This window comes from Gossypium hirsutum, chromosome D11 (genome assembly GCF_007990345.1).
Source record: "Gossypium hirsutum isolate 1008001.06 chromosome D11, Gossypium_hirsutum_v2.1, whole genome shotgun sequence".
Lineage (NCBI taxonomy): Eukaryota > Viridiplantae > Streptophyta > Magnoliopsida > Malvales > Malvaceae > Gossypium > Gossypium hirsutum.
The window spans coordinates 2,856,496-2,870,476 of record NC_053447.1 but is presented as its reverse complement, the minus strand read 5'-3'; the positions used below and the strand labels follow the sequence as shown (position 1 = coordinate 2,870,476).

General features: G+C 36.8%; 4 protein-coding genes across 8 annotated transcripts; 3 read left to right on the top strand and 1 right to left on the bottom strand.

Moving 5' to 3' along the window:
- The first annotated feature begins 300 nt into the window (after positions 1-300).
- LOC107912129 (malate dehydrogenase, chloroplastic) lies at positions 301-2,383 on the top strand. Of its 2 annotated transcripts, none has more exons than XM_016840194.2 (2): positions 301-425; positions 920-2,383. In XM_016840194.2, exon 2 carries the CDS (start codon positions 926-928, stop codon positions 2,147-2,149), a length of 1,224 nt encoding a protein of 407 aa, XP_016695683.1. In that variant the 5' UTR covers positions 301-425; positions 920-925; the 3' UTR covers positions 2,150-2,383. The 2 variants fall into 2 exon arrangements, with proteins under 2 accessions (XP_016695683.1, XP_016695684.1); XM_016840195.2 differs by lacking the exon at positions 301-425 and adding an exon at positions 434-493.
- LOC121202960 (protein EMBRYO DEFECTIVE 514) lies at positions 2,304-3,653 on the bottom strand. 2 transcript variants are annotated; one of them, XR_005920927.1, is made up of 3 exons: positions 3,001-3,567; positions 2,558-2,929; positions 2,304-2,384 (listed from the first exon to the last, which is right to left on the bottom strand). XR_005920927.1 is itself a non-coding variant. In XM_041105507.1 (2 exons), exons 1-2 carry the CDS (start codon positions 3,361-3,363, stop codon positions 2,642-2,644), a joined length of 651 nt encoding a protein of 216 aa, XP_040961441.1. In that variant the 5' UTR covers positions 3,364-3,653; the 3' UTR covers positions 2,363-2,641. The 2 variants fall into 2 exon arrangements, 1 of the variants encoding a protein (XP_040961441.1); XM_041105507.1 differs by having other exon boundaries at positions 2,363-2,929; positions 3,001-3,653.
- A 3,679-nt stretch (positions 3,654-7,332) lies between these two features.
- On the top strand, positions 7,333-13,970 carry LOC107912131 (uncharacterized). Of its 3 annotated transcripts, XR_001688078.2 has the most exons (9): positions 7,353-7,533; positions 7,988-8,270; positions 8,384-8,455; positions 8,624-8,691; positions 8,885-9,035; positions 9,122-9,202; positions 9,298-9,387; positions 9,569-10,420; positions 13,860-13,970. XR_001688078.2 is itself a non-coding variant. In XM_016840198.2 (8 exons), the coding sequence occupies exons 2-8, from the start codon at positions 7,998-8,000 to the stop codon at positions 9,935-9,937; spliced, it is 1,104 nt and encodes a 367-aa protein (XP_016695687.1). In that variant the 5' UTR covers positions 7,333-7,533; positions 7,988-7,997; the 3' UTR covers positions 9,938-10,531. The 3 variants fall into 3 exon arrangements, 2 of the variants coding, with proteins under 2 accessions (XP_016695687.1, XP_040961440.1); XM_016840198.2 differs by lacking the exon at positions 13,860-13,970 and having other exon boundaries at positions 7,333-7,533; positions 9,569-10,531; XM_041105506.1 differs by lacking the exons at positions 7,353-7,533; positions 13,860-13,970 and adding an exon at positions 7,644-7,860 and having other exon boundaries at positions 9,569-10,531.
- Positions 10,937-13,504, top strand: LOC107910914 (protein EMBRYO DEFECTIVE 514-like). The gene is made up of 2 exons (XM_016838834.2): positions 10,937-11,296; positions 13,217-13,504. The coding sequence occupies exons 1-2, from the start codon at positions 10,937-10,939 to the stop codon at positions 13,502-13,504; spliced, it is 648 nt and encodes a 215-aa protein (XP_016694323.1).
- Positions 13,971-13,981: the final 11 nt, after the last annotated feature.

Sequence of the window (13,981 nt, the reverse complement as noted above, 5' to 3'; positions counted from 1 at the left end):
CTAAATTTTAAAAATTCAAAAGAAAATTATAAAACTATTTAAAAAAAATAAAAATCATTAAAATGAGTATAAAAATATTTTTAAATTTTAAAAAATTAAGTAAATACTAACGTGTCATTTACGAGGGAATTCACATGTATGTCACATCAATAAAGTTCATTTTAGTGTGATTTGATAAAAAATGCAAGCTAAATAATTAAAAGAGAAAAAAATTAAATGAAAAGTAAGTAATTTTTTTTGTAAAGATAGAGGGCAAAAAATAATTATGCTTTTAATTAATTAATTATGAAAAAAAATAGTGATTACAATACATTACATTGCTGCAAAAAGCAGCAGGTGGGGTTGAAAATTTTGGTTTTTTTTCTTTTGCAAAAATATCTCTATTGGCTGATATCTTCCTATAAATATCAACAGCAGAATACAGGGTCAGTTCTTTATATATTGCTCTGTTTACTTTTTAAGCTACCTTTCTCTATATTCAGATCTCAAAAAGGTTCATTTCGATCTTCATTTGGTGTTATAAGATTCTTGAAATCTAAACTATGGGTTTTGTTGTTTGTTCGAATGTTAATCTGGGTTTTTGTTTGTTCATCTAAACTATGATTTTGGGTTTTGATTGCTTTGCTTGTTTCTAGTTGTTTATTGTATCGTTTTCTTCTTTGTGGATGTTTAATGTTATTGACATTATTGTTTGTTTCATGTTTGTGAAAATTACTGCGAGGAATTTGTTGATAGAAAGAATATAACTCAAACCAATGGTGAAGAAGCTTAATTAGTCTAGTTTGAATAGTTCGTTGTCAACTAGATATACGCTACTAAGGCAATGGAATCTCAGTATTTTTTCAGCCTTTGATTTGAAGGCTCTGTTAGTTCCTTTAGCTAGGCTAGCCTTTGACAAACCTTTCTCCCTCCTTTACAGTGTGAGATGGCAGCACCATCCACAGCTACCTTCTTGTCGTTCCGAAGCCAGGGGAATGCACTGCCACAAACAAGGCCTTCGGCCGTAAGGTTTGGCTCCCGATATTCACTTGTGAGTTTCAGTGGCCTCAAGGAGGTGACATCTGTGAACTGTGAGACGGAATCCTCCTTCATCGGCAAGGAAAGCAGTACAGCTCTTAGAGGCTCTTTTGCGCTGAAAGCACGGAAAGCAAACCGGGGGTCTCGTTCTGGCTTACAGCTGGTGGCGTCGTACAAGGTGGCTATACTTGGAGCTGCAGGAGGGATAGGTCAGCCATTGGCACTTCTAATCAAGATGTCTCCGCTAGTTTCGGCACTGAACCTCTACGATATAGCGAATGTGAAGGGAGTTGCTGCTGATCTCAGTCACTGCAATACTCCTTCTCAAGTTCTGGATTTCACCGGTGCTTCGGAATTAGGAGATTGTTTGAAAGGTGCAAATGTAGTGGTTATTCCTGCCGGAGTTCCCCGAAAGCCTGGTATGACTCGTGATGACCTCTTCAACATCAACGCCAACATTGTGATGACCTTGGTTGAGGCTGTTGCTGATAACTGTCCCGATGCCTTCATTCATATTATTAGCAATCCAGTTAACTCCACGGTACCAATCGCTGCTGAAGTTCTGAAGCAGAAGGGTGTTTACAATCCGAAGAAGCTTTTTGGTGTTACCACATTGGATGTTGTTCGAGCTAACACATTCGTTGCTCAGAAGAAAAACCTCAAACTCATCGATGTGGATGTTCCGGTCATAGGGGGACACGCTGGTATCACCATTTTACCGCTGCTGTCAAAGACGAAACCCACTGTTAGATTTACTGATGAAGAAGTGGAGCAACTAACTGTCAGAATTCAAAATGCCGGGACAGAGGTTGTGGAGGCAAAAGCAGGTGCAGGGTCTGCCACCCTGTCCATGGCCTATGCAGCCGCGAGATTTGTCGAATCATCCCTTCGCGCTTTGGATGGAGATGGAGACGTCTACGAGTGCTCTTTCGTACAATCCGATCTGACCAATCTTCCATTCTTTGCATCTAGGATCAAGCTCGGAAGGAATGGGGTTGAGGCACTTATTCCATCTGACCTCATAGGGTTATCCGAGTACGAAGATAAGACATTGGAAGCTCTTAAGCCAGAATTAAAGGCCAGCATCAAGAAGGGAATTGCATTCGTGCAGAAGCAACCAGTTACAGCTTAAAAACCCAAGTTTTCGACATACCAAAACTAAGCCTCCTCTCGAGAGAGAGCCAGGCCTGCATCAGTAGTTTCAGTTTTGCAGAATCGAAGTTTTTTCGGTTTCTTTTTCCAATTACATCACAGAAATACAAAATTTAGAAGGGCGTATCGATGTTGTAAACGACAAAAACATAAACATTTCTGAATCAGAACTTTTGAAATCTAAAATAAAGGCTACATTTCAACTTTCTTTTAATCTTTGGCAACATCCTTAAAACACAATACATGACACAGTCTAAAGCAGCAAAACAAAAGCAGAATACAAAATTTAGAAGGGCGTATCGATGTTGTAAACGACAAAAACATAAACATTTCTGAATCAGAACTTTTGAAATCTAAAATAAAGGCTACATTTCAACTTTCTTTTAATCTTTGGCAACATCCTTAAAACACAATACATGACACAGTCTAAAGCAGCAAAACAAAAGCAGAAATACAAGATGGCATTGGCGGCTCACCGCCTCTTTCCACGGCCTCGACCACTGCCTTTTCCACCGCGACTGCCATTGGATGCCTTGTTTGTATCATGTTGTTTCATCTCATCCGGCAGGGGAAGTATATGATCGACACACTTCCGAAAGCTAAAATCATCGAAGGTATCGTCGTCCTTGATGACAAAGAAACATTTACTTTTCCACACCGGATGGATTCGAACTTGGAAACCTTTGATCCCTTTACCAATCTTCTTATCAGGCTCTTCGTGACCTTTTTTAAGCAATTCAAGCAGCACCATGTGTTCGTACTGTAAAATATAAGGTGAATTATGAACCAGAGCTAAAAATTCCCAAGAAGCAATGATCGTCTTATAATTACCTTATTAAGGTTGAGATGAGTAGCCCAATAATGAAGCAAATTGTAAAAATAATCAAACATCTCCACGGACGACCCGAATTCCTTCGGGCCAAGCCGGACCCGACTCGAAACTGAGGGCACTGAGTTTTTCTCGATGATTTCATCGTCGACGGACGACTCCGCCTTCTGTTTCTTGGATACCTCGTCGCTTTCTCCGCCGTCTTCTTCTCTCTGGCGCTTCGATTTCGAGCCGCCGTTGTAGGCCAACCCAGCGTCGACGCTGTCATCGAAAATCGGGGAGGGCGGGACTTGGGTTTCGGGATTCATGTCTTCGGTTGGTGGATTGGTCTCGACAGGCTCCGCCGATACCTCTTTCTCTGCCATTGCAAAAGCTAAAACCCTAAGGTTTCTGTTCTTGATTTTCTGGTTTTCGGAATAAAAGGAATTAATCTAGGCTTTTTTACTTGAAAAAATACTGTTAATTATTTTAAAACTAATTGCTTGAAGCACAAATAAGAAATATATGGGGGAGCACTGAGCAGGCCCAGGTCCCTTTTAATGGCAATTATTATTTTAACCACTGCCAAAAATAAATTATTTGGTCTACAGGCTTCCAACCTGCGACCTTCTTTAAACTTCCGGATATTAAAAAAAATGATAATATTTTAATTTTAGCTCCTCTAAAATTTTAATGATTTAAATTTAAATTTGATTAAAACTTGGGGCTGCACCGGTGATAGAAGCAAAGGTAACTTGAGAGACTGAACTCTAGAAGAAAAGACAAATCTTTATTGAATAACTTCTCTGACAGAGGTAGTCCACATGGAGAGGACCAATCTCCTGATGCAAGCTGGAAAAACAAATGCAAAAGATGAAAACATAGCTTGACCTAATACCCTATTTATAGCTTTAAGAATCAATCATTTGCAGCACAACAAAATCTGAAGATAAGCAAATAAAGTAGGTGGTATAGGTGGTAACATATCAATAGGTTGTGGACAAGGTGGCAGACCCTGCACCTGCCTTTGCCTCCACAGCCTCTGTCCCACCATTTTGGATCCAGACAGTAATTAGTTGCTCCAGTTCTTCATCATTAAAGCTAACAGTGGGTTTCGTCTTTGACAGCAATGGTAAAATGGTTATACCAGCATGTCCCCCTACAACCGGAACGTCCACATCAATGAGCTTGAGGTTTTTCTCCTGAGCAACTCCCTTGACCTTCACTATATATATCGTAGAGGTTCAGTGCCAAAACTAGCAGGGACATCTTAATTACAAGTGCCTAAAAGAAAATTGAATTGGCCCATATTAGACACATTATTTGGAGTCCGTATTCACCACCGAAGCCTCTTGCCAGTGAAAACGACTGTCATAATATTGAAGTGATGCCTCCCGTTGAGGAGTCGCGGAAGGTCCCAGTGTTGCTATACTGTAATGTATGGTAATTATTTTTTTAACCACTGACAAAAATAAGTTATATGGTCTACAGGCTTCGAACCTGCGACCTTAGTGGTAGTAGCAAAATGATCCAGCCAACTATTTGTAGAAAAAGTAATAAATGAAGGTTTGTTTTATTAGTTAGCTGGTAATATTTAAATTTAAATCATTAATATTTTAGCTCCTTTAAAATATTAATGATTTAAATTTAAATTTGATTAAAACAAAAAAAAAATGCACATTCCTAGTGGTGAGTGGAGAAACTAAGCCGCTAACACATCTTGTATTGCTGCTTCTGTTTTGTTTTGTTTTGCTATTTATTGCGTTTGAAAGATGTTGGCAAGGATTAAAAGAAAGTTAAAATGCAACATTTATTTGAGATTGTCAAAAGTTTTAATTCAGAAATGTTTATATTTTTTTCATCTACATTCTATAAACATCAAACTGCCCTTCTAAATTTTGTATTCTATGATGTAATTGGAAAAAGAAATCGAACAAACTTCGATTCTGCTAAACTGAAACCATTGATGCAGCTCTAGCTATCTCTCGAGAGCAGAGTTTTGATATGTCAGAAACTTGGGTTTTTAAGTGATAACCGGTCCGGTTGCTTCTGCATGAATGCAATTTCCTTCTCGATGCTGGCCTTTAATTCTGGCTTAAGAGCTTCCAAAGCCTTCTCTTTGTACTTTGCACTTGGATAAGCGTACGAGGTCAGATGGAATCAAAGCTTCAACCCAGAATGGAAGATCAGTCTGATCGGACTGCACGAAATAGCACTCCTAGATGTCCCCATCTCTATCCAAAGCGTGAAGGGATGATTCTACAAAACTTGGGGCTGCATAGGTGATAGAAGCAAAGGTAACTTGGGAGACTGCGAACTCTAGAAGAAAAGACAAATCTTTATTGAATAACTTCTCTAACAGAGGTCGTCCACATGGAGAGGACCAATCTCATCATATAAGTTGGAAAAACAAAAGCAAAAGATGTAAACATGGCTGGACCTAATACCCTATTTATAACTTTAAGAATCAATTATTTGCACCACAACAGAATCTGAAGATAAGCAAATAAAGTAGGTGTGTATAGGTGGTAACGTATCAATAGGCCGTGGACAATGTGGCAGACCGTGCACGTACCTTTGCCTCCACAACCTCTGTCCCGCCAAAGATAAAAAATAAAAATAAAAATAAATTATTTGGCCTACAAGAGTTGAACCTACAACCTTCATGTTAATAGCATGAAGCTACAACCAACTAAGCTAGTAAACTCAATTGTTTTGTTGGTATAAAAACTAATATATGAAGGTTTTCTCTAATTGGTTAGATGAGAATATTTTAACTTTCGGATTTAGAAAAAAAATAAATTTAATTCTAGCTCCTCTAAACTATTAATGTTTTAATTTTAAATTTTTTAACACCTTAATTAAATGAAAAATATTGTATTTTTAACATATTTTTAATGATTAATGTATTGTGTTATCGACTTCCTTTTCCTCCCACATGTATTGCATTCAAAAAATGGTATTTGGTATTGAATATCATATTAATAGTTATAGTTAAAGAATTAATTTGTCAAGATAAATTTAGATTAAATCCTATGATATTTAAATATGGGACTCTAAAATTATCAAGAAAAAACTTTAAATATCAATGTGAAAAAAGTGATATAGATTAAAGGTAAAATCATGCTTTAAACAAAAACATTTATTACAATAGAGAATCTCATCAAAGATGTTAAACCAAGCAACAAACCGATTTTTTTGACCAACATTTAAATCTAATTTTTTTAAGCTCTTCAGCGATGAGTTCATTCGCACTGTCTGGTGGATGATACTCATCCCAAAACACATATTTGCTTCTATCTTCACACAGTGTTGATGCCGGTATGCATGTAAGCGTTGACCGAATCCTCCCCAGCAAACAACATGGCAAATCAACATTAATAAATCCTGCAAAGTTATTTAATCATGACCTTCATGGACTATTCACTTCTCTTCCAACGATGTCATTTTAAAATAAATTATGAGTTTATCATAAATTAAATTAAATTACAAGACAATCACTGTTGGATAATGTGATTTAAGTTTTAAAGGATTTAATTAAAACTCCTAAAACTTATGTGAGATTTAATGAGAAATTTTATAAATTTTGATAGATGTAATTAAAACTTTAAAATATTTTTAAAACTTGATGAGAATTTATAAAAGGAAAAACATTAGGAGGAGTCTAATTGAAGATTATATAAAATTTGAAGGAGCTAATTAAAAATTTTAAAAGTTTAATGAAATTTTTTATTATAAAGTCAATCCATGCTCGTATTTTCCATCAACTTTTACATTGTTTCTTCATCAAACATTTTCTATTTAATAAATGTATTGATTTATAAATTATTTTTAAAATTCATCAAAATTAAAATTAAAGGATCGTTAAATGTGCATTTTAATAGTAGTTATTTACGAGTAAATAATTGTCGCATAGTGCTAAAACAAATTTATAGAAGGATAATAATGAAACCTTTAATCCATATCTTATTTTGGTGCAATCAAAGATCTAGAAGGGAAAAAAATTAAAGCTTGTTTTATATAAAAATAATTAAAAAATTAATATTATAACAATAAAAATAATAATTGTCGGTTTTCACGAAATCTAGATGATTTATATAAAAAAAAAACAAATTTTATATATCTCTCCAATGTGTTATGTAGTTAAATCCGTCAACAAAAATTAAAAACCATAAAAGAAATTTTCTTTTCCCAAAAAAATATGTTTATTTTTCATGTTTTCACGGATCACATCTATGTCCGAAATTTAGTGAAAGGGACAAAAATGGAATTTCAATTCATAACCATTGACGTCCGTTAACAAAAAAACAAACAGAGAGCCTAAAACTCCAAAGCTTCGTTTAAAACAGAGCCCTACTAGTAAAATACTTACCTTTTCTTTTATTTGGTTTTTTTAGTTTAATTTTACTAAATTATATTTAAATTTAATATATTAAAAAGGGGAAAAAAAAAAGAAAGGTCTTCAATTTATATCGATTTGATTAATTTCCAAGCAAAGGAACTCATTGGCTTACGAATCGGACTCTCCCACCAGGGAAAAAAGTTTCATCTTTTAGGTAAGTTCTTTTTAATTAATAGGTTTGTTTAGTTCTGATCATGACTGTGGTATTTTCTTCTTTATTATTATTATTTTTTAAAGTTCTCTTTTCATTTTGGGAATTTTGTTTGGTTGTTTGATTGTTCTGAAAAGTAATGAAATAATTTGGGTTTTTTTTTCCCGGTGGATATTTTTGTGGCATAGCCTGAAGGAATAAATTTTCGAAATTTAATTTGAAAAGAAGACTTTGAATTAAGAAAATAAAGAATAATTGTTAAAAGAGAGAGTTACTATGGATCTTCATATGGAGTGATTTTAGTAACTACAAAAACAGAGTTGATTTGTTGTATGTTAGTTTTTGAAGCATATTTTGTAATTTCAGCCTCATGTTATTATGATTTTAATGGGGATTTTATTTTTGCTGCAATGTTGTATGTTAATATGTTATAACTTATGAAAACCTTCCCTTTCAGATAAAAGAAAATGCGTGATCATCTCGTAGTATGTGTTGACCGCCTTACGAAATCCGAAAGTTTGAAACCAGTGAATGAACCCGAGGTTGCAGGACCTTCGGGTGAAGGTTCTTTTATAGTTGCTGAGCCACATGTTTGTGCTATTGATGTTGAAGAAGTGGAAGAACACAGTTCATGTGATGAAGAAGAACCGCTTATCCAAACGGTTGAATGCCGAATCTGCCAGGATGAAGACAACATTAACAATTTGGAGACACCTTGCTCATGCAGTGGCAGTTTGAAGGTATTCCTTGTTTTGGGAAAAATTCGAGACTTAATAGTGTAACAACTTAATCATGATATCGGCTATTTTTTTACGGTGTAATGGTTTTGGCTGACAAATTTGTTATTATCCAGTTTGCTCATAGGAAATGTGTTCAAAGGTGGTGCAACGAGAAAGGAGACATAACGTGTGAGATATGTCATCAGGTATGCATTTTGTAATACTTTGTTAGTAGACGTTACACCTTGATGTTTGTTGTCCTTGTAGTATATCTGTGTTTTCGATTTTATCTCACTAATTGAAATAGTTTAGCTTCAGTTGAAATATTGGGCCTCTTTACTTAACTTTTTCCTGCAAAAATATTTGATTTGCAGCCTTATCAACCAGGATATACTGCACCACCACCTCCCCCTCGGCCAGAGGTTGCTACAATTGATATCAGGCCAGTATTTACTATCATGCACTTACCTAAAAATAGACACGATGAAGATTGGTGTTGCTCAAACTTTGCTTGCTTTGTCTTTCCTGTTTGTGAGGATCTATATATGTCGGAACCTGTTCGGTGATCCGTAGAGATGGGTTACTATTGTATGCTAATCACCTCTGACCTCTTATTCCCCCCTTTCTTTATACAGTGAGTGGATGGTCGCTGGTGCTCCTTTGGGTTTACACGACCAACGGATTTTAGCAGTAGCAGCAGAACACCGTATTTTGGATCATGGCTATGATGAATATGCCGAGCCCGATTCTAGTGGAACTGAATTTTTCCGTGCTGCTGCCTTAACCGTAAGCTTTTTGTTTCCTCTATGAAAATAAACCAGTTCATTGGATGTCCTATGTTTTTAGATCTTATTTTATCTGTTTATTTGCAGCTAATGGCTCTTCTTTCCTTGAGGCATGCTTTGTATCTAACCAGTGGAGAAGAGGATGATGATTTATCTCGATTTATCTCTGTAAGCATAGCTGGAATTTTTATTAATCCTTTTCTATTTCTTTTTTTCTTTTTTTTTTGGTAATTGTTTGATTCTAATTTTTCTATGCTATCTAGCTTCTCCTGCTTCGAGCTGCCAGCTTTCTTCTCCCCTGTTACATTGTGGCCTGGGCTATCAGCATATTTAAGCACCGTGGGCAGCGGCAGGTAATAGCTCTGACTTTCTTGAAAAAATAACAGCTCGGTTTTACTTAATCATGTCTAGGTTGATCAAGATAACAGAAGAAGAATACTGAAAATGTAGATTTGTATCTGCTTTTCAATATTACTTGAGAACTTTGGTTTTGATAATTAGTCTTATACATTTTCTTTTCTCCAACCAAACCAGGAAGCTGCAGCTATCGCAGCAGCTGATGTTGCAGTGATGATACAGGGAACACGACCTCGGGCTGTACATTACAGTATAGCAGCGGGACCTTCAGCAACTCTTCAACAGGAGGGACCTCAGGCTATACATTACAGTGTAGCATCGGGACTTTCCATGACTCAACCAGAGCAACCTCATACCATACATTACAGTATAGCAGCACCAGCACCTTCGGCTACTCCTCAACAGGAGCAACCTCAGGCCATACATTACAGTTTAGCACCAGGACCTTCTGCGACTCCTCAACAGGAGCAGCCTCTTACCATACATTACAGTATAGCAGCACCGGGACCTTCCACAACTCCTCAACAGAAGGCATCACTTCAATAGTGTGACAGTCATTTTCACTGGCAAGAGGCTTCGGTGGTGAATGCGGACTCCAGATAATGTGTCTAATATGGGCCTATTCAATTTTCTTTTGGGCACTTGTAATCAAGATGTCCCTGCTAGTTTCAGCACTGAACCTCTACGATATATATAGTGAATGTCAAGGGAGTTGCTCAGGAGAAAAACCTCAAGCTCATTGATGTGGGCGTTCTGGTTGTAGGGGGACATGCTGGTATCACCATTTTACCATTGCTGTCAAAGACGGAACCCACTGTTAGCTTTACTGATGAAGAACTGGAGCAACTAATTGTCTGGATCCAAAATGGCGGGACAGAGGCTGTGGAGGCAAAGGCAGGTGCAGGGTCTGCCACCTTGTCCACGGCCTATTGATATGTTACCACCTATACACACCTACTTTATTTGCTTATCTTCAGATTGTGTTGTACTGCAAATGATTGATTCTTAAAGCTATAAATAGGGTATTAGGTCCAGCTATGTTTTCATTTTTTGCATTTGTTCTTCAAGAGATTGGTCCTCTCCATGTGGACTACCTCTGTTTTAGAGAAGTTATTCAATAAAGATTTGTTTTTTCTTCTAGAGTTCAGTCTCCCAAGTTACCTTTGCTTCAATCACCTGTGCAGCCCCGAGTTTTGTAGAATCAGCCCCAAGTTTTAATCAAATTTAAATTTAAATCGTTAAAATTTTAGAGGAGCTAAAATTAAAATATTATCATTTTTTTTAATATCCGGAAGTTTAAAGAAGGTCGCAGGTTGGAAGCCTGTAGACCAAATAATTTATTTTTGGCAGTGGTTAAAATAATAGTTGCCATTAAAAGGGACCTGGGCCTGCTCAGTGCTCCCCCATATATTTCTTATTTGTGCTTCAAGCAATTAGTTTTAAAATAATTAACAGTATTTTTTCAAGTAAAAAGCCTAGATTAATTCCTTTTACTCCGAAAACCAGAAAATCAAGAACAAAAACCTTAGGGTTTTAGCTTTTGCAATGGCAGAGAAAGAGGTATCGGCGGAGCCTGTCGAGACCAATCCACCAACCGAAGACATGAATCCCGAAACCCAAGTCCCGCCCTCCCCGATTTTCGATGACAGCGTTGACGCTGGGTTGGCCTACAACGGCGGCTCGAAATCGAAGTGCCAGAGAGAAGAAGACGGCGGAGAAAGCGACGAGGTATCCAAGAAACAGAAGGCAGAGTCGTCCGTCGACGATGAAATCATCGAGAAAAACTCAGTGCCCTCAGTTTTGAGTCGGGTTCGGCTTGGCCCGAAGGAATTCGGGTCGTCCGTGGAGATGTTTGATTACTTTTACAATTTGCTTCTGTTAGAGATCGACCCGATTAAGCAACAAGTAACAAAAATAGTAGAATAAATTGAGAAATGAACACACAAATTTAACGTGAAAAAACTCCTCCAAAGAGGATAAAAAACCACAGGCAAAGATAATTTTACTATAATGGCAAAAGAAACAAAGAGTACAAAAAGATAGAGATAAAAACTAAACCCCGAAAACAAAAAACTCTCAAAACGTAAAAACAAAATTCTCTAAATGTGTTATGAGCTCTAATATCTAATGAGTGTTTTTTTTAAGGTTGTAAAAGAGTCTATTTATAGGCTAAATTCATATGTCAAATAATAAAATAATCTAAACTAAGCAGTGTTTGATTGAAACAAATAAACAGAGTTTAACTAGAGGATTATTTCTCAAATTTGACTGAAATAGGAGTCATACTTGACAAATCTCCACCTTGACTCATATTTCTACAACACCATCTTTACCAAAGCACGCTATGAGCCTATCTTGAACTATGCAGGGAATTAACTAAGTCGAATATGTGCTTAGGAACTAGAAGACTTCTAGCCTTCGACTTGTACACTGCCAAATTAAAACTAACCTGGGTCTGATTTTCACGAACACAGTACCCTAACTTTTTAAAACCTGCGTCCAAAAGAGAACCTCTCTTCAACGAAATGGTCATACATTTTTCCCTCCTATAACCAAGTTGTCTCCGCTCCAAACGAGTTGACTTAGACTCTGTAACGGACGAGGAACGTCCGATTTCACCAGTCACTGTAGAACCTTCCAGAATATAAAGACTTCCAGTTCTTTTACCTTTTAACAAAACGAGAGCTCCACGAGATACTTTAATGTCGCTCAATTCGATGTTGATTCTGCATCCTTTCAAGTCTAAAATACTCAAGGAGATGAGATTCTTTCGTAAATCAGGTACATACTTGACATCTGAGAGTGTCCTAATCGTCCCATCGTGTATCCTAATTTTAACAGTACCAATACCAATTACCGTACTAGATGAATTGTTTCCCATGCGCACAATTCCACCTTCAACCGAATTGTATGTGAAGAACCATTCTCTATTGGGACAGATGTGGAAAGAACATCTCGAATCTAGGATCCACTCAGACATGAGCTTGGAGTTATCTCTCATTGACACTAACAAGAAGTCATCACCGCTTTCATCAGCCAAATTAGCATCAGCTACATCGTCCTCGTTACTCTCAACAGCTCTTTTATTTCGCATTTTATAACAATCTGCTTTGACATGACCTAACTTTTTACAATAGCGACACATTTTGTCTCGTTTCTTTGATGCTACCAAAACAGAAGCTTGTCTATCTGTCTTGTTATCCAAATGAAGCTCATTGTCGAGTTTGTCTCCAAATGACCCTTCACATCTTCGAACGAGAGTTTGTCTCTGCCATAAATCAGGGTCTCCCTGAAAGACTTGTATGAAGGGGGTAAGGAGCACAATAATAGCATAGCTTGATCTTCATCATCAATATGAACCTCAACGTTCTTTAAATTATTTTAAAAAGTAATAAATTGACTGATGTGATCTCTAAGAAGCTCACATTCGTTCATGCAAAACGTAAATAGACGTTGTATCAACACTAAACGGTTAGCCAGAGACTTAGTTGCATAAAGAGTTTCTAACCTTTTCTATAAGGCAGATGAGGTATTCTCCATCAATACCTCCTACAATACCGTATTCGCGAGGCACAACTGGATTGCAGACAAAGCCTTTTCATCAAGCTCTTCCCATTCTGTTTTATTTAGATTCTCAAGCTTTTTTCCCAGTAACAACCTTTTTCAAACCGGATTAAACTAGAATTGCCATCATCCGAACTTGCCACAGATTGAAATTTGTCTCACCATCGAATTTCTCAATTTCAAACCTTGTTGCTGCCATATCTAAATGGGCTAAAAAATGAATTTTTAGCTCTGGTTCATAATTCACCTTATATTTTACAGTACGAACACATGGTGCTGCTTGAATTGCTTAAAAAAGTTCACGAAGAGCCTGATAAGAAGATTGGTAAAGGGATCAAAGGCTTCCAAGTTCGAATCCATCTGGTGTGGAAAAGTAAATGTTTCTTTGTCATCAAGGACGACGATACCTTCGATGATTTTAGCTTTCGGAAGTGTGTCAATCATATACTTCCCCTGTTGGATGAGATGAAGCAACCTGATACAAAGAAGGCATCCAATGGCAGTCGTGGTGGAAAAGGTAGTGGTCAAGGCCGTAGAAAGAGGCGGTGAGCCGCTAATGCCATCTTGTATTGTTGCTTTTGTTTTGCTGCTTTAGACTTTGTAATGTATTGCGGTTTAAGGATGTTGCCAAAGATTAAAAGAAAGTTGAAATGTAGCATTTATTTGAGATTGTCTAAAGTTCTGATTCAGAAATGTTTATGTTTTTCTCGTCTACAACATCGAAGTGCCCTTCTAAATTTGGTATTCTGTGATGTAATTGGAAAAAGAAACCGAAAAAACTTTGATTCTGCAAAATTGAAACTACTGGTGCAGACCTGGCTCTCTCGAGAGGGGGCAAGTTTTGGTACGTCTAAAACTTAGATTTTTAAGCGGTAAGTGGTTGCTTATCTTCAGATTGTGTTAGGTCCAGCTATGTTTTCATTTTTTGCATTTGTTCTTCAAGAGATTGGTCCTCTCCATGTGGACTACCTCTGTTTTAGAGAAGTTATTCAATAAAGATTTGTTTTTTCTTCTAGAGTTCAGTCT